The 21469-nt window shown below is 33.3% G+C and overlaps 1 protein-coding gene across 1 annotated transcript in view; it reads right to left on the bottom strand.

Moving 5' to 3' along the window:
• Positions 1-1176: 1176 nt before the first annotated feature.
• Positions 1177-21469, bottom strand: part of LOC102809320 (putative E3 ubiquitin-protein ligase HERC4) — a 53390-nt gene continuing 33097 nt past the window's right edge. Inside the window, exons 11-20 of the mRNA XM_085494058.1 lie at positions 20553-20725; positions 16041-16163; positions 15318-15416; positions 14682-14897; positions 12670-12762; positions 10510-10628; positions 9546-9743; positions 4467-4650; positions 3011-3113; positions 1177-1385 (exon numbers count right to left, since the gene is read on the bottom strand). Of these exons, the coding sequence (XP_085350184.1) occupies positions 1177-1385; positions 3011-3113; positions 4467-4650; positions 9546-9743; positions 10510-10628; positions 12670-12762; positions 14682-14897; positions 15318-15416; positions 16041-16163; positions 20553-20725 (1517 nt within the window). The remainder of the gene's footprint in view (positions 1386-3010; positions 3114-4466; positions 4651-9545; positions 9744-10509; positions 10629-12669; positions 12763-14681; positions 14898-15317; positions 15417-16040; positions 16164-20552; positions 20726-21469) is intronic.

The following is a 21469-nucleotide window of genomic DNA, read 5'->3' as shown; positions in this document are numbered from 1 at the left end:
TTGCAGTGTGGTGGGTTGTATACATCAAGTAAAGTTGCAGTGTGGGGGGTTGTATACATCAAGTAAAGTTGCAGTGTGGGGGGTTGTATACATCAAGTAAAGTTGCAGTGTGGTGGGTTGTATACATCAAGTAAAGTTGCAGTGTGGTGGGTTGTATACATCAAGTAAAGTTGCAGTGTGGTGGGTTGCATACATCAAGTAAAGTTGCAGTGTGGGGGGTTGTATACATCAAGTAAAGTTGCAGTGTGGTGGGTTGTATACATCAAGTAAAGTTGCAGTGTGGGGGGTTGTATACATCAAGTAAAGTTGCAGTGTGGTGGGTTGCATACATCAAGTAAAGTTGCAGTGTGGGGGGTTGTATACATCAAGTAAAGTTGCAGTGTGGTGGGTTGTATACATCAAGTAAAGTTGCAGTGTGGGGGGTTGTATACATCAAGTAAAGTTGCAGTGTGGTGGGTTGCATACATCAAGTAAAGTTGCAGTGTGGGGGGTTGTATACATCAAGTAAAGTTGCAGTGTGGTGGGTTGCATACATCAAGTAAAGTTGCAGTGTGGTGGGTTGCATACATCAAGTAAAGTTGCAGTGTGGTGGGTTGTATACATCAAGTAAAGTTGCAGTGTGGTGGGTTGTATACATCAAGTAAAGTTGCAGTGTGGTGGGTTGTATACATCAAGTAAAGTTGCAGTGTGGTGGGTTGCATACATCAAGTAAAGTTGCAGTGTGGTGGGTTGTATACATCAAGTAAAGTTGCAGTGTGGTGGGTTGCATACATCAAGTAAAGTTGCAGTGTGGTGGGTTGTATACATCAAGTAAAGTTGCAGTGTGGGGGGTTGTATACATCAAGTAAAGTTGCAGTGTGGTGGGTTGTATACATCAAGTAAAGTTGCAGTGTGGTGGGTTGCATACATCAAGTAAAGTTGCAGTGTGGTGGGTTGTATACATCAAGTAAAGTTGCAGTGTGGTGGGTTGTATACATCAAGTAAAGTTGCAGTGTGGTGGGTTGCATACATCAAGTAAAGTTGCAGTGTGGTGGGTTGTATACATCAAGTAAAGTTGCAGTGTGGGGGGTTGTATACATCAAGTAAAGTTGCAGTGTGGTGGGTTGCATACATCAAGTAAAGTTGCAGTGTGGGGGGTTGTATATACCACATGTGGTTGTACTGTGCAGTCCATTTTTAAGCAATACCAAATCCCTCTGCATTTTCAATTGCCAAATATAACTTGGCCTTGAGATGTTCCTTTGTCTGATAGACTGGTAAATCAAGTAAATTGAAGCATGTGTGCGCCACAGGTAAATACTGATCACCACCATGTACTGACTGTATTATGAAACGTAAAGCTTGCATACCAAGGATAGGAATATGGTCACTACCAGTTAAAAATACTGAAATAGAACATAACCATTGATAAGGTGATTTATTATGCCATTTTTTCTGAAATAAAATTGTCTGTGTGTGAGCTACATGTACATAATAGAAGTCTAGGGTCTGAAGCACGTTCCTCAACAAAAAAAGCTACAAGTTTTAATAGGGCCTTGGGAAAAGCTAGGAGTCTAGGGAAAATTCTAAGAGCATCTGACTCCAAGACTTCCCTTATTTTCATCACTGGACACATGAAGTGAATCTACCAGTCTCCACTTCCAGACTCCATCTTAAAGTGGACGAACAAATTGGCTCATTATAATAGAACATTATAATAACAGAATCAGGACTAGATGTCCAACAGTTATACAATAGAACATTATAATAACAGAATCAGGACTAGATGTCCAACAGTTATACAATAGAACATTATAATAACAGAATCAGGACTAGATGTCCAACAGTTATACAATAGAACATTATAATAACAGAATCAGGACTAGATGTCCAACAGTTATACAATAGAACATTATAATAACAGAATCAGGACTAGATGTCCAACAGTTATACAATAGAACATTATAATAACAGAATCAGGACTAGATGTCCAACAGTTATACAATAGAACATTATAATAACAGAATCAGGACTAGATGTCCAACAGTTATACAATAGAACATTATAATAACAGAATCAGGACTAGATGTCCAACAGTTATACAATAGAACATTATAATAACAGAATCAGGACTAGATGTCCAACAGTTATACAATAGAACATTATACATGTAATAACAGAATCAGGACTAGATGTCCAACAGTTATACAATAGAACATTATAATAACAGAATCAGGACTAGATGTCCAACAGTTATACAATAGAACATTATAATAACAGAATCAGGACTAGATGTCCAACAGTTATACAATAGAACATTATAATAACAGAATCAGGACTAGATGTCCAACAGTTATACAATAGAACATTATAATAACAGAATCAGGACTAGATGTCCAACAGTTATACAATAGAACATTATAATAACAGAATCAGAACTAGATGTCCAACAGTTATATAATAGAACATTATAATAACAGAATCAGGACTAGATGTCCAACAGTTATACAATAGAACATTATAATAACAGAATCAGGACTAGATGTCCAACAGTTATACAATAGAACATTATAATAACAGAATCAGGACTAGATGTCCAACAGTTATACAATAGAACATTATAATAACAGAATCAGGACTAGATGTCCAACAGTTATACAGTAGAACATTATAATAACAGAATCAGGACTAGATGTCCAACAGTTATACAATAGAACATTATAATAACAGAATCAGGACTAGATGTCCAACAGTTATACAATAGAACATTATAATAACAGAATCAGGACTAGATGTCCAACAGTTATACAATAGAACATTATAATAACAGAATCAGGACTAGATGTCCAACAGTTATACAATAGAACATTATAATAACAGAATCAGGACTAGATGTCCAACAGTTATACAATAGAACATTATAATAACAGAATCAGGACTAGATGTCCAACAGTTATACAATAGAACATTATAATAACAGAATCAGGACTAGATGTCCAACAGTTATACAGGAAATAAATTAGGTACTCACTCAGGAATTTCTTCTTAAGATCTATTATCATATTATGAAAGACTTCCCAGAAGTAAATGATAGTTTGATGTTGTCTGTAATATATACCTTTGTACTCTGTATTCTGTAGATAAAAAATATCATAATAATAATTGTTTGTATGTAGTCAGTTAGAACAATAATGGGATATAATATAAACAAGTGTGTGGATGACAGAGGGCAAAGGACCATCAGAAACAGCAGATCTCCTGGTATTGTTTCATGGGGATTGGGTACAGGTCTCTGTAATAATAATAATAACAATATTTATTAAGCCTTCGGAACGGCAACAAAATAAAAGAAGAAAAGAAAAAAGACAAGAAAAAATAATACATATATGAAACTGAATAAAAATAAAATTGACAATAGATCTCATGGTGAATTCATACTACTTTCATTTCTGTGTTTACAAAGATGTTTAAGAAATGTTCGTACCTCTTTAAAAACAATGTTCCCCAACTCATAATTCATATTCCATGGAATGTCACCAAAAAGCAAATTAAACTTGAAATTCACCCCCCCCCCCTGAGAGAAGGCAATTCGTTAGTGTTTGGCCTTTATTGATATTCAAGACTATTTTGATCAAATCAGAGTAAAATTTATTTCTTAAGTGGAATGTTGTATTGATTGGAGGACAATTACTGTAACTGGATATAGCTAACAGTAGTGCACATCATAATCAGGGAGTAGGTAGGGTTAGGATTGGCAAATCACAATTTACACATCTTTATTATCTTTACTGGAAGATCAATTATCAAGCATTGAGTTTAAATTTGGAGAAGAACTGAGTACATTCTGTAATATATGCAAATCAGTCCACCAGAACTGTCAGATCGTTCAATAGTGTTCAATTTGAATAGACCTTTGTTAACTTTGCTTCAACAATTACTTATTAACAACCACAAAAGGCGGTAAATACTTCATTCCATATTCAGTTTTACATTTAAACATTTGATAATTACTATTCTCAAAAAACAAATTTATGCCGTTTTTTACTGAAAATCAATTCAAATAACTGACTTGTCATATTAGATCAAAGGATGATGTTGCAGACCAAATCTTGCAAGAAAACATCATGGCAGAATTAGCTTTGCATCAAGAGTGTGCAACGAAGATAATGATGAATCTCTTGTTATCCCACATACCCTAATAATTTTACATCATAAATTCTGATGGTATGTAAATAATACTGTAAACAAATATATATAATTTTTGTGATCATTTCTGTTTTGTCATTGTTAAAGTGGAAATCAATGACGATGGTTGGATGATTGAATGAATGCTCAAGCCCCTAAATTAGATTTATGAGCTGAGTACCTTGGGTGCTAAGTCTGAAGAGTATGGTATCAGAAAAGTAGGTTTCCTAAATCTTTTAACACCACAAGATTGTAAAGCAATTTTTAAGTTCAAACTCCCAATCACAAAATAATAGTAATACCTTTTCAAACTCATCCCATTGATAGTTTTGATTACCAATGACCATTTCCATTAGTTCCTGGGGACGGAATAACTCTAGAACACGCCCACCACAGACTTTATGAAATCCATCATTGAACGCTTCAAACTGAGCATGTGCAGATTTATTGAGAACATAATCTACATATCGATTTACATATTCATGCCTGTAATAAATCATTGTATGTATCATTGAACATGTTCTGTTTGAGTATTGATATCCTGCAAACTTGAAACATATTTCACTCAGTAATAATAAAAATAATTGGCCTGTTGCTCATTGGTTTTTGCCAAAAAATGAATGGCATTTCATTTTAGAGTAGAAAAATATCGGTAAAGTGTTATTTCCATAGTTTTTATAATAGTAATATGCAGAGATTTCCACTGAAAACTTATCAGGTCTGCACATTATCACAAAGCATCAGTGAAATCTATTGATTGATTCTTCAGATATTGGTGAAACAGACACACATATACACAGACACCCATAAATATAAAAAGCCACACAGATGAACTAAACTTCTATGACTTCTGATAGCAATCAAATACACATCTTGTTATTACTGCACTTGCTGCAGGCAAGAATATGTTGAGCAAATATACTAATGATTTGACGACTAAAACAGACCACAATAGTTCAACAATTAGATTTAAATTTTATCACGTCTTGCATTTTTTACACTACATAGTCACCCCATCAGTTCCCCATAAGTTTAAAAAATATCTAAAGTTTGAATATGAACACTCAGAGACATGGCTCAAAACTGCATTCCCTCAATGTGTTTGAATGTGATTGGTCAATGCATGTCCAAGAAATGACTCTGGATGCACAGGCAAACAGACCAAATTCAAATTAGTAGTCTTGCATATACTAAACTATATACTATATATAATTTGCATATACCACAATAAATTTGACAACTACATGTATTAATTATAATTATAATATAATTTATTATAATTATACAATCTTTTCAATTGAACATTTTTTAATCATGCTTCCTAAAAGCTAATGATAAAACAAGCCATGCATGGTACAGTCTCCGTTAGTTATCAAATTTAAGATATATAGTTTTGTTTATAGTAATATAGCTGGAATATAAACATGTCAGGAATATGATTATGATGATTGTTTAACATTTAAATGATTGACATTTGTATCTGATCGTCAAACGAGTATTGAAAGATATTGCTCTGGAACAGCATTAATTTAAACAAAATCAGCCTTTTGAATACATGTATAATGAATATATAAAATTTGAACATAGTCAGTCAAAGCATGTCAGAGATGTGGCTCTAGAAGCCCATTCATTAAAAACAAAATGGCCACTAGTCAGCCATTCTGAATCCGATCTAAAAAGTAAAATAATCTGCATCAGGAACCCGTAATGTCTCATGTATGTACCAAGTTTGAACAAAACCCATCCAGAAATGCCAGAAATGCTTGATATTTGATGATGTTTTAGCACAAAAATGGCCACCATTCGGCCATTTTTAATACGATGACATGATGAATAATGAATATTTAAAATTTGAACATAATCAGTCACAGATATGGCACTGGTACCACATTCATTAAAACAAAATGGCCGCCAGTCGCCATTTTGAATCTTATCTGAAAAACAAAAAGATGTGCATCAAGTCCTATAATGGCCAACGTATATACCAAGTTTGAACAAAATCCATCTGTAAACAGCCACGAAATGCTTGATTTTGATGATTTTTAGTATAACAAGACATGACATGTCATGTCATAGCCCCCGCTCAGAAAAAAATTTAAAAACTTATATTGAATTTAGTTTGTGTCAGAGTGAATTAATTCATTATGAGCTGTATTAAAATTCTGTTATTAAATGTTCAGAATTGATGTTACAATTTTAGGGGGTGGGGTAAAAATATATTCATTTGGCTTTTCTGAGGCAATTTATAACTTGTTAAACATATAATGCGATGTGCACTTGTATTACAAGTAAAACAATTATTACCTGTCCCTGTACCAACTTTGAACAAAACTGGATGACACGCATCTGAGAAAAAGCTGTTAACAGCTAGAAAAAGCTTGTTTTTTTTAGATTTTTGAGGGAAAAAATGGCCTCCAAGTCGTAAAACTTTATCCAATCAAACAGGTCATGAATGACAATCCTTGGTGTACATTACCTGTGTCAACAACTTTACTTCCCATGTACTTCATGTACAGATCTACATGTAGTTTGTGGCCCTGAATTAGTTTCAATATCTCTAAATAAGGACAAGAGTACTTCTCATATGACAATGATACAAATAAAGTGCAAGAATCCAGAAAAATATTATCAAGTTTTTATTATCATACATTAATATTAACGTGTGAAATTGAACTTTTATGTACAGAGAAACACATATTTATGCTTTGGTTGACAGCAAAACTTTATACAATTGTCAGACATGCAGCGATTAGTATGCTTTTGTAATATATGCAGTTTCAGTGGCTTTGCTTTCCGAGAAAAAAATTCTGGCTCTGCACCTGAAAAAAAACATTTAGTCAAAAGTAAGCAGATGTTGTAGCATATATGCTCCCATTAGCTGTTAAATTTAATTAAAAAAGATATTTGTGTACTGTCTTTTCAGTACGAAAACATATTACTTAATATATTTATACCAGCCAGAAAGAAATTGCAAGTTTTCACTGAGCAATTAGGAATATACATGGACAACAATTGATGCATGTGTAGCAATATACTGTTTGAAAGGCTGCAAGATGTAATGAAGTAGCAAACCAATCACTACTCGAGTCTGACTGGCTGGGAAACTGTACAATACATACAAAAATGTATGCAGATGATATATGAGCAGCTCCACCAAATATAAAAATATTCTTTCTATAGTTATGACTCTAATGTGATCGTACAAGTTTATTGTGATTCTATATGTGTTTGTAATATTATTTAGCTTTATTTAGCATTCTGTTTAGTTGGTTAACTTTACTGTATCTTAATGTAGTTTATTTTATTTTTATACGACCATAGAACAACTCACTGTAGTTTGTTTTAATGTTGAATAAAAATTAAATCAGTCACTGTATAGTGGTGACGTATTGCGCGAAATTGTTGCAAGGACAATACTTTTCTCAATTTGCATGTCGTCGTGCGTCGATAAAAAATGCATGGAATGGTCGGCAGTATCGATCAAGTTCGTCTAGTGTGACATTCGTGGCTGGCGACAAGATGCTGTATAATCGTTTAAATAGAAGTCAAGGAGGAGTGAAAGGCCATAATTTGGTGCTACAATAGACGTCATGAAATGTTGTAAAATTACAGTCAATCAAAAAAACTGTTCACATGACAACAAAAAATATTCACTATATTTATTATGCATTATTTTTTTTTTGGTGGCAAATGATCACGGTACGGTAGCTTACTTGTTTTCGAAGTGTTGTAATTGTTGATTAGTACTCAGTAGTGATTATATTAACGTACAAAAAATAAATTCGTTGAATTGTTATGAAATGCAAGTAAAATTCAACTTAGTTTTATCATAAGCAAATGTTTTCGGTTACATGTTAACGCTCGATGAGACAATATCCGCCATGTTATCCATGCCCATGACGCGTGTTTATTGACCAGATAGGTCAAGTCGCTAATCAACCAATCAAAATGCTGGATGGTGCCCATGTGCTCAAATTACCATAAAGCATTTAAATATGACAGTTCAGTGACCTCATGGTGAAAGCAACACGAAAGACCAGATTTACCGATGTTTTAGTGCGATCTTTTGGCTTCGTTTCTCATGGGGAAAAAGGCATGATTTTTTTAATCGGATTTAGAAAAATAAATAAACGTACCGTCCCAAATAAAAATGTACCGGATGGAATTTTTTTGTGGAAAAAATAAACGTACCGGTACGTTTATATTGGGACATTTAGCGTTGTGGGCAAGCTCTTCTGAGTAGCGACATATTTTTAACTTCGCCTATTGCGTGATCAGTGGATTACGTAAATAATCAAACACTTTCAATGAGTACATGCCGACCCAACTAAACTTGTTTATGGCTGTTTATGAACAGCGAGGACGCATCTCATAGAACAATAGCTGTGGAAATCATAAACAAATGTAAATATTGCGGAAATCAAGCATGGCGATAATGATTTTGAGCGAGGCAGAGTCTGGCAAGCATCTCAGAGCAGCATTGCGCCGACACCACCACGACGTTTGAATCCCGGTGAGAGCACTGCAAACCTCTTAAGTCACGAGGTAAACTTTCAATTTACACAATACATAATCAGTTCCTACAACCATAATAAAAAGGCAGTTTTTCTGGCGAAACTCTCGACAGGTTAGCAATAGTTTCTCACGATCACCAAACCCGAGACACAAACGATAATACAAAGTGTATAAATACCATAACAAGCACAGTGTCTTACCTTTGAAATTGACGAGACACAATTTTGTCCATAGAAGCGTTGCGCAAATAAAGATACAATTCCGGGATACAATATCCTCACAAAATTGACTGATTTCCACCGAGACGAGAACTGCGTAAGCGCCATCAAAACTCGGATTAAACTCGGGTAATTTCGGGAAAAGTCGGATTTTGAAGGAAAAATGTTAAAAATCAAGGAAAAACACAGTGAAACTTTGAAGAATCGAAAAAATAACTTGATGTGCACCATAGCACCATCAATTTCTGTCTCTGTACCAACTCTGAACTGAATTGGATCACACATGTGTGAGAAAAAGCTGGTAACATGAAAATGTGCACACACATTGCACAGACACGACCCAAATTAAACCCCCCGCCCGGATCGCAGATCCGGCGGGAGCTAAAAATGGACGCCATTCGGCCATCTTGAATCAGATCGTGAAACAAATTGACGTGCATATGTATAATATCATGTATGATGTATGTGTGAAGTTTGATTGTGATTATTCCATGCATTTCTAAGATATAGGACGCACGCACGGAGGTCAAAACATAAGTCCCCATTTTCGGACTGTGTCCGAACGGGGACTAACTAGACACTGTTGAATTATTACACAATAGCATATTTTAATCATGATAAACTTTTAGATATACAAAAATATCTTACTTATTTTCAGCTGTAACCGATATATCTTTACCACCAGGTATTAGTTCAACAGTTTCTAACTGTCCAAAATGTTCTCGTCCTATAGTAAATGTTAAATCAAATGTTTCTTCTACATCAGTATCTTCATACTCCAGTAAATAATGCAAGTTTTCAGCAACTTGCCAATCCAGTGTTTTAAAGTCTTCCAAATTCACGTCTCTAAAGGTTCAAGAAAATTTAGTAAATTCTATAAACAAGATCAGCATTCAATCTACTAAGACAGTAACAATAACAGTAAGCATTAGAAAGTTACATGTATGTAAGCAAAGAACTGTGACTGAATGTATCTTTCAATATTTAGAGACAAGCAAGTGCATTTAGTGGGAAATATAAATTATTAGCATATTTGGTGGGAAATAATAACCTAGCTATGCAGCAATGAACTCTAATGCTTCTCACAGGGAGTTTTCTCACAAAATGCGCAATGTATTATTTATTAGTACTTGTACTAGGTTTCCCTTGTTTTAACTAGTTGATCATACACCCACAATCACTATGAACAGTGGTCACAGTCGTGGGATCTCGATTCAGACTCTGGATAATTCAGACAGTTTATTCAGTTTTGGGGACAGCCAGATATAAGACTGCTTCAACCAATCAGAATGCTAGATTCAGACTACCCATATTATAATAAAAGTTGTATCACTGGTAAGTAAGAAAGAAAGATGCATCAGTGTAAAATCTATGGTCAAAGTAAGTTATATTTTTATACTACACTATACAACAAATGCAAGTTATGGTGTATACATGCTTCTATTGGGGATGTGTATCTAATAGAGCAAATAAGATGTAATGCTATTGTCATGGCAACCACTGTTTTTAAGCACAGAAACCAATAACTAAGTACAAGCATAACACACAGCTGAATTATTTGTTCTGAAAGTCAAAATCAAGAATTGCAACATGGGCTAGGCTATATACTCACTTTCCAAGTAGTTTCTTGTAAAGTACCAACGGAAAATGTAGATCAATAATAGTTAGATTATAGATAGCTAATCCACATATAACGCCTACTAAGTGATACATTGTTCTGTCTTCAAAAGACTGAAATAAAGGAAAACTTAGATTATAAATAACTAATCCACAAATAACGCCTACAAGCCTGATTTACATTTTTCTTGCGGTGTTTTTAGTCAATGTATTAAATATAAGTGCTTTGGGAAAGTGAAAGAGTCTGATGGGGCTGCCAGTGTGTCACAACACGTTTTATTTATTTCCAACGTGCGTGGTCGGCTCCTCTGATTGCGTTTATTTTGTATTTTTATTTTCAAAATGTATCACTGGCTGCGTTTGTTTTGTTTTATGTTTTCCTCTTTCATTTTTCGTCCGGCTGCTGCCAATCCAATAATTTGTCGCTGCATGTACTCAGACAAGCAATTAATCGTCACAGTCATTATACTAGTAGTTTAAGTCCAATTGATTTGCAGAAATTCAGCTATGCGATATGTTTTGTTTTGCGCACCAAGACACGAGCAAAAGTTAACCCGATAGATTTTCTGAACTACAGCATTCATATTACTTACAAATTGAGTAAGAGTCATAGTGTGTCAAATTATTTTGAGCGCCGTTCGGAATAATTTAGTCAAAATTACACACAGAAACACACACATAACACACAAATACTAATACTCAATACATATCACGATTGATTGACCAGTTATATAGCTGCTTGAACTACGCACACAAGGACGTAAATATGTAAATACAGGCCACAGTTCGACTTGCGTAGCAAACGTTACAATGTGTCAAGTGATTTGAAGGCGTCTTTGTCCCGCCTTCCCAATACAGAAAGGAATACGCGTTGTATTTTGAATCGTCATTAAAACCTAAATTTATTACGAATAAAAACATAAGTTTATAATACAATGTACGATCATCGTTACTCCAGCGGTTAGTTGGCAAGTGGACGATGTTTCTGAAGCCGAACAAATGCAAGCGAGCGAACAAAAAGCGGTCTGTTTCCGGTCGGAAAGCAGCGAGCGGTCAAAAAAAAAAAGGGATAAAAGTGGGAGGTTGGGCGGAATGAGTACTGTAATCCACAAATAACGCCTACTAAGTGATACATTGTTCTGTCTTCAAATGACTGAAATACTGTGGAAAACTTTATTTTCGATGGGATTAATTTTCGCTGAAAAGGCTTTTTGGGCGTTTTGTATGGAACTTATTTTTACTGATTTTTGATGAATTTAATGTGAAATATAGGAAAAAAAGTATATTCGCTGGATTTTATTTTCACGAAATCATCCATTCAGCGAAAATAGCGAAAATAAATTCCAAGCGAAAATAAAGTATTCTACAGTAAAGGAAAACTTAGATTATAGATAGCTAATCCACAATATGCAGTGCTTTAGGTTTAGAAGTTTACTGCATATTAATTATTGTAACTATTAACTAGAAAAGCATTACATTAGTAATAACTATTATGCATGTGGAAACATGCAGGGAAATTCAGAGACAGTCACAATGAACTTAGTAGAGGGAAAACCTATAGTAGGTTGTTAAAACTGGTACAATGTACTACTTTAGAATTAAACAGTGCTGTGAATTCTGGGCATATTAGGCATCAACCTGATTAAAATCTCATGTATAAATGTATTTTATTTATTAATTTTTAATGTTATTTATGGTTTTTATCAGTATATATTTTGTAACTTAATAATAACAAGCACAACCAAATTTATAACAAAAATAACAATGAGGAAAAATGTAAAAAAATTCAAGGGTACTGTAAAATCTGTATCAGATTCTATTAAAATGGTACAATGTAACAGAGGGGATAAGGCTTCTAGTAGAGCATCTACACATACAAGAAATGATGAGATTTTAAAAAAGAATGTGTATGGCTGAATTGAGAATACATTTTCTAATACAGATTTTACGATATAGAATTTCAATCAAACTGATTAGATAAGTAACTAAGTGACAACATTATAAAATATTGCTATCCCATTTTCTTTAATATACAAGTTTGTAATAGTACTGTAACAAAAATGTCAGTGTGTGTCTGCATAGATTTCCTGTGACTGGCAAATCGTGCATGTCTGTCACTGAAAGCATAGCTGCAATAATTTCATCTGTAACTCACCTTATCATTAAACCAGACAGTTCGAGAATTGTAATATTGGAACATGCCATACTTTGGATTTAAAATCTCACGAAGAATCAACATAAAGAATTCCTGAAAATAAAGAAATGAAACACACGCATTAGTGAAAATAGATTTCATCATTCATAATATTCCAATGATTGCTACATCCAGCACTAGATAATAAACAATTGTATTTAGTGTGTATTATTTGCAATATAAAGCATTTGACTTGTTTCATCGAGATACCTAGCAATACATGTTTGTTAACTAACAAGCCAACTACATTACAAGGTAGATACAATGAATAATCAAAGAAAGCTTAGAAAGAACTCCCATGTGCTGAGAGTATTGGAGACACATTAAATATAATTCAAAATTACTTGTACATGATTGAGATAGTGATGGAAAGGCTGAAAACTAATAATGCAAATCAGAAAATTAATATGAACAGATTTGAAGGTAAAACAAATGAGGTCTGCGCAATGTAACAGATCATCTATGTACCAAGTTTTATTGGAATGTGATTGGAACCAAAACAAATTATGAATTATTATGCTAATTAGAGAATTAATATAAACAGATTTTAACCCCAAACTAATCAGGTTTGTACATTGTCCTAGATCATCTTTGTACCAAGTTTCATTGAAATGGAATAATTAGTACTCGAGATATCTGTGGAAAAGCTGAAAATTAACTATTTATGCAAATTAGGTGATTAATATGCACAAATATTTATCCCAAAAAAATGAATCTCTGCATAGTCCTTGAGTATCTATGTACCAAGTTTCATTGAAATGTAATGCTTACTACTTGAAACATCAAAAGCTGAAAATTAATTAATTAACTATGCAAATTAGGTAATTAATATGCACTGATATTACCCTAAAAACTATCAGGTTTGTGCAGTGTCCTATGACATCGATGTACAAAGTTTCATTGAAATGTGATGATTAGTACTTGATCAGTTGAAAAACCGAAAATTCACTAATCATTATGCAAATTAGGTAGTTAGTAAGTAGGTAATTTTTACCAAAAACTAATCAAATCCTAGCATTAGTTCAGAGCATCTATGTACCAAGTTTCATCAAAATCCAATGAGTGGTTGTTTAGATATCAGTGGAATAGTCATGGAACAGCTAAAAATTAGCTAATTATCATGCAAATTAAGTAATTAATATGCACAGATTTTTACAAAAAACTAACCAAATCTGTGCATTGGCCCAGAGCATCTATGCACCAAGTTTCTCCAAAAATTGATGTATGGTTCTTGAGATATCAGTGGAACAGACGGACACACATACGGACAAACATACACACACACACACACACACATACATACAGACACACTAACTGCAAAGACTCCCATTTTGTGCTTTGCACATGGGAGTCAAAAACAGTGAAACAAAAGGAGCTATGTAAATTTGTAAAAATCCGGGTCGAGTGAGTGAAGTTGCAAGTTTGCATGCAACTCCATATTAGCGATTGCGAGTTAACAGGTAGCACAGAACTGACAATTGTGAGTGAAAAAAGGACCAATTTTGTTGGACTTTTGAACTTTAGTTCTTTGTAAACTGAGTAAGGCCTTTTGGAGGTTGTCACAAATCCTCATAGTTTATATTGATATTATCTTTGTATGGAAGTATGGAAGGAAGTGAAGTCTGGGACTTGAGTCAGTACCATTGCATACTCGCAAAGTGACACTAATATCCCTGTTAGTCTAAGTTACTGTAAACACATTAATTATTCACTGGTTTTAATTTTGCTATTTTAGATAATAGGTAAAATCCGCTAAATAGAGCTCATTGTTTCCTGCCAAGTTTGTGAAATTAAAACCCAGTGAAATTGCTCAAAACATTTAAATAGTGAAATATAATGGTTTTAAAGTAGTTTTAAAATACACAGTCTCACTGGGCTGTTATGCTTGCTGCCATTTAGTGATCACACGTCATATGCACCAAATTAAATATTCTAAATAATAATAAAATGAACGTTGGTAACCAGTTATATACCTTTCTAACACCCCCAGCATCTACTGCATCTTCACCAACAAATGATACTCTGAGTGGCTTTTTTAGATCAATGGTTCCTTGTTTACTGATCTGATCTAGTGTGTTTGGTACAATGTTCTCACGTCGTATATTAAGAACAAGACATGGACTAACAGGATCTATCTGAGGTAGAAATATGCTCTCAATGTTTCTTCTGTGTACTTCATCCATTGCAGCCTGCAACAGTAAAAATGGTTCACAGTAAACAATCATTACAAGTAAGGATTTTTTAAAGTTAAACCAACCTTTAGGAAAAGTTGGATTCATGATTCTAATTTTTGGAACATTACCGTATTTTGCATTTCTGTGATTTGAATATTGTAAATCTAAAATTCAGAATTAACTAATGGCATTTTATATCAATTTAGTTTTCTTTACTGGAGATAAGACATACCAACAATTATATTTGTGTGTAACCTGTCTATTGTCCTTTCCTAAAACATTTTAATACTGTCAAGTGATTTGTAGATTTTTTTATTGTTTCCAAAACATAGTGTTTGAATGAATAAATAAAATAGTAGCATTGAGTTGATACTATCAGTCACTGGAAATCCTTATCTGGAAAGAAAGTACCAACAAAAATACAGTAATACAAACCTGCATCTGCATTAAAGCATCAACATGTAATAGTTTAGTCTTAGCATGTGAGTCCAGGGAGAAAGGATAATTACAGAATGACAAAGCCTGGTAGCCAACCTATAAGATACAAACAACTATGTTTACCAGTACATACAAAATGACAAAGCCTGGTAGCCAACCTATAAGATATAAACAACTATGTTTACCAGTACATACAAAATGACAAAGCCTGGTAGCCAACCTATAAGATATAAACAACTATGTTTACCAGTACATACAAAATGACAAAGCCTGGTAGCCAACCTATAAGATATAAACAACTATGTTTACCAGTACATACAAAATGACAAAGCCTGGTAGCCAACCTATAAGATATAAACAATCATGTCATACATTGAGAGTTTATTAGCATAAGTACATAGACGATGCCACTGTAAACACATAATTAGTGAACTACTTTACATTCAAAAACTACAAAATATTATTGAAGGAACAATGCAAAGCAGGTTAGAGATGCGTTTTCCCACAAGCTAAATGTTCATACATAAACAATGAGCAAAGGCACATTTAAATGATACAATATACAGTGTAGAATACATGATATTGGGAAGTCAGGATACTGTTCATATAGTTTTAGTATTGAAGCTCGATCAGCATGCAAGAAGGCTGCCATTTTCTCCCCTTTCTCTCATGCATTCTACTGTAACCATGCCAACCACCACATCACTTTAACTAACTTACTGGAACTTGCCCTGTGATATGATGAATCCAACAGATGTAATCAGATCTGATATCAATTCGCTGGTTGATTTCAGGAATGTAGAAATGAAAATACGGAATGATGTCATTGTTCTCGGAGTTGACCTAGAGAATAACAAGAATTATAATTAACAAAAATGTACATTTGAAATGCACTGTAACAACAACAAAATCCTGGAAACTGTCAAACAGTATAGGATGCCTGAGTTGCTGACAGTCAAATTCAATATCATGATCAACCAGGGTGTGAAATTAACAGTGGACTAAGGCACACAAACTACCAAATCTTCTCCTAGGGCTACCATTTTCAATATTTAGCAGCCCATCTGGACTACCGGTACTTTGTTTCCGAAATAAGGCAATTAGACTTCAAAACTATGGATGTCCTCCACAAATTGAGAAAAATGACATGTATTTATTTCTATTCAGACTTTCTGCATGGTTGTAATTTAAAAACTAAATTGAAATAACATGGAAATAACAGCTTTTAAAACTGGTAGCACATCATAAATTTTGTTAATTTTGAGGCATGTCACAAGAATAAAGTTTATCAACTTAATTTATAAGGTTATATAGATAAACTATACTTTCAGCATTTTTAATTAATGATTTTGATATTGTATCATTAGTATAATTTGTTATAAAAACTTCTTTTCATGGTGAGCAGTATTTGTTGGATTTATTAACAAGCAGCCTGTCGGCTGAGATAGCTCCGCTGTTAGCAATGCACATGCCAATTAAAGAACAGAAGATATCATTAGAAAATGAACAAATCTGAGAGAGGTCCACATGTAGTACCTATATGTATAATATATCAAAGCAATTGGACTTGCGGTTTTCAACAAGAAGTCGAAAATATCACTTTTTACCAAACATTTCAAAATATTCATCAAAATTAGAGAATTAAAGATATCATCATGAAATGAACAAATCTGAGAGAGGTCCACATGTAGTACCTATATATGTAATATCAAAGCAATTGGACTTGCGGTTTTTAACAAGAAGTCGAAAATATCACTTTTTACCAAAAATGACAAAAATAGTCACCAAAATTAGAAAATTTAAGATATCATTACAAAATGAACAAATCTGAGAGAGGTCCACATGTAGTACCTGTATATGTAATATCAGAGCAATTGGACTTGCGGTTTTCAACAAGAAGTCGAAAATATCACTTTTTACCAAAAATGACAAAAATATTCACCAAAATTAGAGAATTGAAGATATCATTACAAAATGAACAAATCTGAGAGAGGTCCACATGTAGTACCTATATATGTGATATCAAAGCAATTGGACTTGCGGTTTTTAACAAGAAGTTGAAAATATCACTTTTTACCAAAAATTACAAAAATATTCACCAAAATTAGAGAATTGAAGATATCATTATGAAATGACCAAATCTGAGAGAGGTCCACATGTAGTACCTATATATGTAATATCAAAGCAATTGGACTTGCGGTTTTCAACAAGAAGTCGAAAATATCACTTTTCACCAAAAATTACAAAAATATTCACCAAAATTAGAGAATTAAAGATATCATTACAAAATAAACAAATCTGAGAGAGGTCCACATGTAGTACCTATATATGTAATATCAAAGCAATTGGACTTGCGGTTTTCAACAAGAAGTCGAAAATATCACTTTTTACCAAAAATGACAAAAATATTCACCAAAATTAGAGAATTAAAGATATCATTACAAAATGAACAAATCTGAGAGAGGTCCACATGTAGTACCTATATATGTAATATCAAAGCAATTGGACTTGCGGTTTTCAACAAGAAGTCGAAAATATCACTTTTTACCAAAAATTAAAAAAATATTCACCAAAATTAGAGAATTAAAGATATCATTACAAAATGAACAAATCTAAGAGAGGTCCACATGTAGTACCTATATATGTAATATCAAAGCAATTGGACTTGCGGTTTTCAACAAGAAGTCGAAAATATCACTTTTTACCAAAAATGACAAAAATATTCACCAAAATTAGAGAATTAAAGATATCATTACAAAATAAACAAATCTGAGAGAGGTCCACATGTAGTACCTATATATGTAATATCAAAGCAATTGGACTTGCGGTTTTCAACAAGAAGTCGAAAATATCACTTTTTACCAAAAATTAAAAAAATATTCACCAAAATTAGAGAATTAAAGATATCATTACAAAATGAACAAATCTAAGAGAGGTCCACATGTAGTACCTATATATGTAATATCAAAGCAATTGGACTTGCGGTTTTCAACAAGAAGTCGAAAATATCACTTTTTACCAAAAATGACAAAAATATTCACCAAAATTAGAGAATTAAAGATATCATTACAAAATGAACAAATCTAAGAGAGGTCCACATGTAGTACCTATATATGTAATATCAAAGCAATTGGACTTGCGGTTTTCAACAAGAAGTCGAAAATATCACTTTTTACCAAAAATGACAAAAATATTCACCAAAATTAGAGAATTAAAGATATCATTACAAAATAAACAAATCTGAGAGAGGTCCACATGTAGTACCTATATATGTAATATCAAAGCAATTGGACTTGCGGTTTTCAACAAGAAGTCGAAAATATCACTTTTTACCAAAAATTAAAAAAATATTCACCAAAATTAGAGAATTAAAGATATCATTACAAAATAAACAAATCTGAGAGAAGTCCACATGTAGTACCTATATATGTAATATCAAAGCAATTGGACTTGCGGTTTTCAACAAGAAGTCGAAAATATCACTTTTTACCAAAAATGACAAAAATATTCACCAAAATTAGAGAATTAAAGATATCATTACAAAATGAACAAATCTAAGAGAGGTCCACATGTAGTACCTATATATGTAATATCAAAGCAATTGGACTTGCGGTTTTCAACAAGAAGTCGAAAATATCACTTTTTACCAAAAATGACAAAAATATTCACCAAAATTAGAGAATTAAAGATATCATTACAAAATAAACAAATCTGAGAGAGGTCCACATGTAGTACCTATATATGTAATATCAAAGCAATTGGACTTGCGGTTTTCAACAAGAAGTCGAAAATATCACTTTTTACCAAAAATTAAAAAAATATTCACCAAAATTAGAGAATTAAAGATATCATTACAAAATAAACAAATCTGAGAGAAGTCCACATGTAGTACCTATATATGTAATATCAAAGCAATTGGACTTGCGGTTTTCAACAAGAAGTCGAAAATATCACTTTTTACCAAAAATGACAAAAATATTCACCAAAATTAGAGAATTAAAGATATCATTACAAAATAAACAAATCTGAGAGAGGTCCACATGTAGTACCTATATATGTAATATCAAAGCAATTGGACTTGCGGTTTTCAACAAGAAGTCGAAAATATCACTTTTTACCAAAAATTAAAAAAATATTCACCAAAATTAGAGAATTAAAGATATCATTACAAAATAAACAAATCTGAGAGAAGTCCACATGTAGTACCTATATATGTAATATCAAAGCAATTGGACTTGTGGTTTTCAACAAGAAGTCGAAAATATCACTTTTTACCAAAAAAGACAAAAATATTCACCAAAATTAGAGAATTAAAGATATCATTACAAAATGAACAAATCTGAGAGAGGTCCACATGTAGTACCTATATATGTAATATCAAAGCAATTGGACTTGCGGTTTTCAACAAGAAGTTGAAAATATCACTTTTTACTAAAAATGACAAAAATATTCACCAAAATTAGAGAATTGAAGATATCATCATGAAATGAACAAATCTGAGAGAGGTCTACCCAAGGTACATATACACCAAGTATCAAAGCATTCAGGCTTGTAGTTTTCAAGAAGAAGTCGAAAAAGTAAAACATTGACACGGACGACGGACGACGGACGACGACGACGACGACGGACAATCACTCATATGATAAGCTCCGCTCGACAAAGTCGACAGCGGAGCTAAATATGCTTGTGAAAAGTCTGTTTCATTTCATAATAATCATGATTGGTACGGCAGTTTCGTTCGTGCTTTAAATGAGAAAACTCGCATTTATTTCAGAGTGCATGGCGAACGTACACAACTTTCTATTTTGTCATTTACTCAGGATGAACTCTGATGTTGCAATACTAAAGTAATCGATATTTCTTTGAGTATCCCGGTAGTAGCTTTCGAAAAGCCAAAAATGTGATCATTAAATCATGTACCTGGTTATTGGACATGGTTTACTATGGTGACTATCATGAAAGGGGTGCACCTACACATGAATGCAAATACATTTTATTTAATCATTTTGCTTAAATTGTACTCCTGGGCAATATAAAGATATTAAAAATTTGGGGGTCACCAGACTAATCCCAAAGTACTGTTTACTGAGAGTTTTCGATCATTGTTTTCACCGTGATGGTTGCCAGCTAGTGAAAATGCCTGAATGTCTGCCTCCGAGAATATATGTTTGCATAAAGATATAACATTCAAACGTGCACACAATTTTCCAAAAGTTTCAGTGAAGAAATCACCTTTTCAAGTTTTGTTAACATTTTCATAGACACCAGAACAGCTCTGGATCTTCTCATGACCTCTTTTTCATCATTCACTGGCGGTTCTAACTTCATTAGATATGTAACAATTGACTTGTATACATGCAATATTCTGTTGAAGAACCGTGGTTGAAGGCGACCCCACCAACGGCCTGAAACAAGTTATAAGACAAAAGGTGGTTATGTAAATGATGTAGTTATCTGTTTGAACCTTTTAACCACAGTCAGCTGGCGCACACGTGATAATAAAATAAATACAATATTTACTATATGGTGGCTGCCATGCATCTTGAATGCACCATAAAACTAAATAGAACAAATTGTGAAACACGTTTTTCAGATTCCTACAAATCAGGACAAAAATACCAATCTTTCACAGAAATATGATCCATTGGGATAATATTAAGCCAGCCGATAACAAAATTCGACCGAATTCGTTGTTATTGTGTGGAAAAATCCCTTAAATACGAACACCTAATTACACAAAGAATATAGAACAATGTCCTGATGTACTTGAAACCAAAAATTGTCATACTAACTGCAAAGACTCCCATTGTGTACTTCGCACATGGGAGTCAAAAAGTCACAACCCAGAAGAAGTCAGCAGAGTTAGCGTGGGTGGGTACAAACAGCTAGAAGAGTTTTTAAGACAGTTAAAAAACCTGGAATCTCAGTTGAAAAAGATGATGTTTCAGAGAAAATGGGCTGAAATAGAGATAGTATGTGTGTGTTTCACAAAGTTAATATGACTGACTGACGTTTTTCACCTCCCAAAATACCTGCAATAATATGAAAGTATTACACTATAGTCAAAGATAATTTGCATGCTTGTTATTCTTGCTTAGACAGAATAGTGTACAAATTTTCAGAGGCTTGTACGAGCTATTTGAAAGATG

Source organism: Saccoglossus kowalevskii, chromosome 19 (genome assembly GCF_978046115.1).
Source record: "Saccoglossus kowalevskii chromosome 19, keSacKowa6.1, whole genome shotgun sequence".
Taxonomy (NCBI): Eukaryota; Metazoa; Hemichordata; class Enteropneusta; family Harrimaniidae; genus Saccoglossus; species Saccoglossus kowalevskii.
Note: the sequence above shows the minus strand (reverse complement) of the source record. Positions and strands in the feature narration are given on the sequence as shown.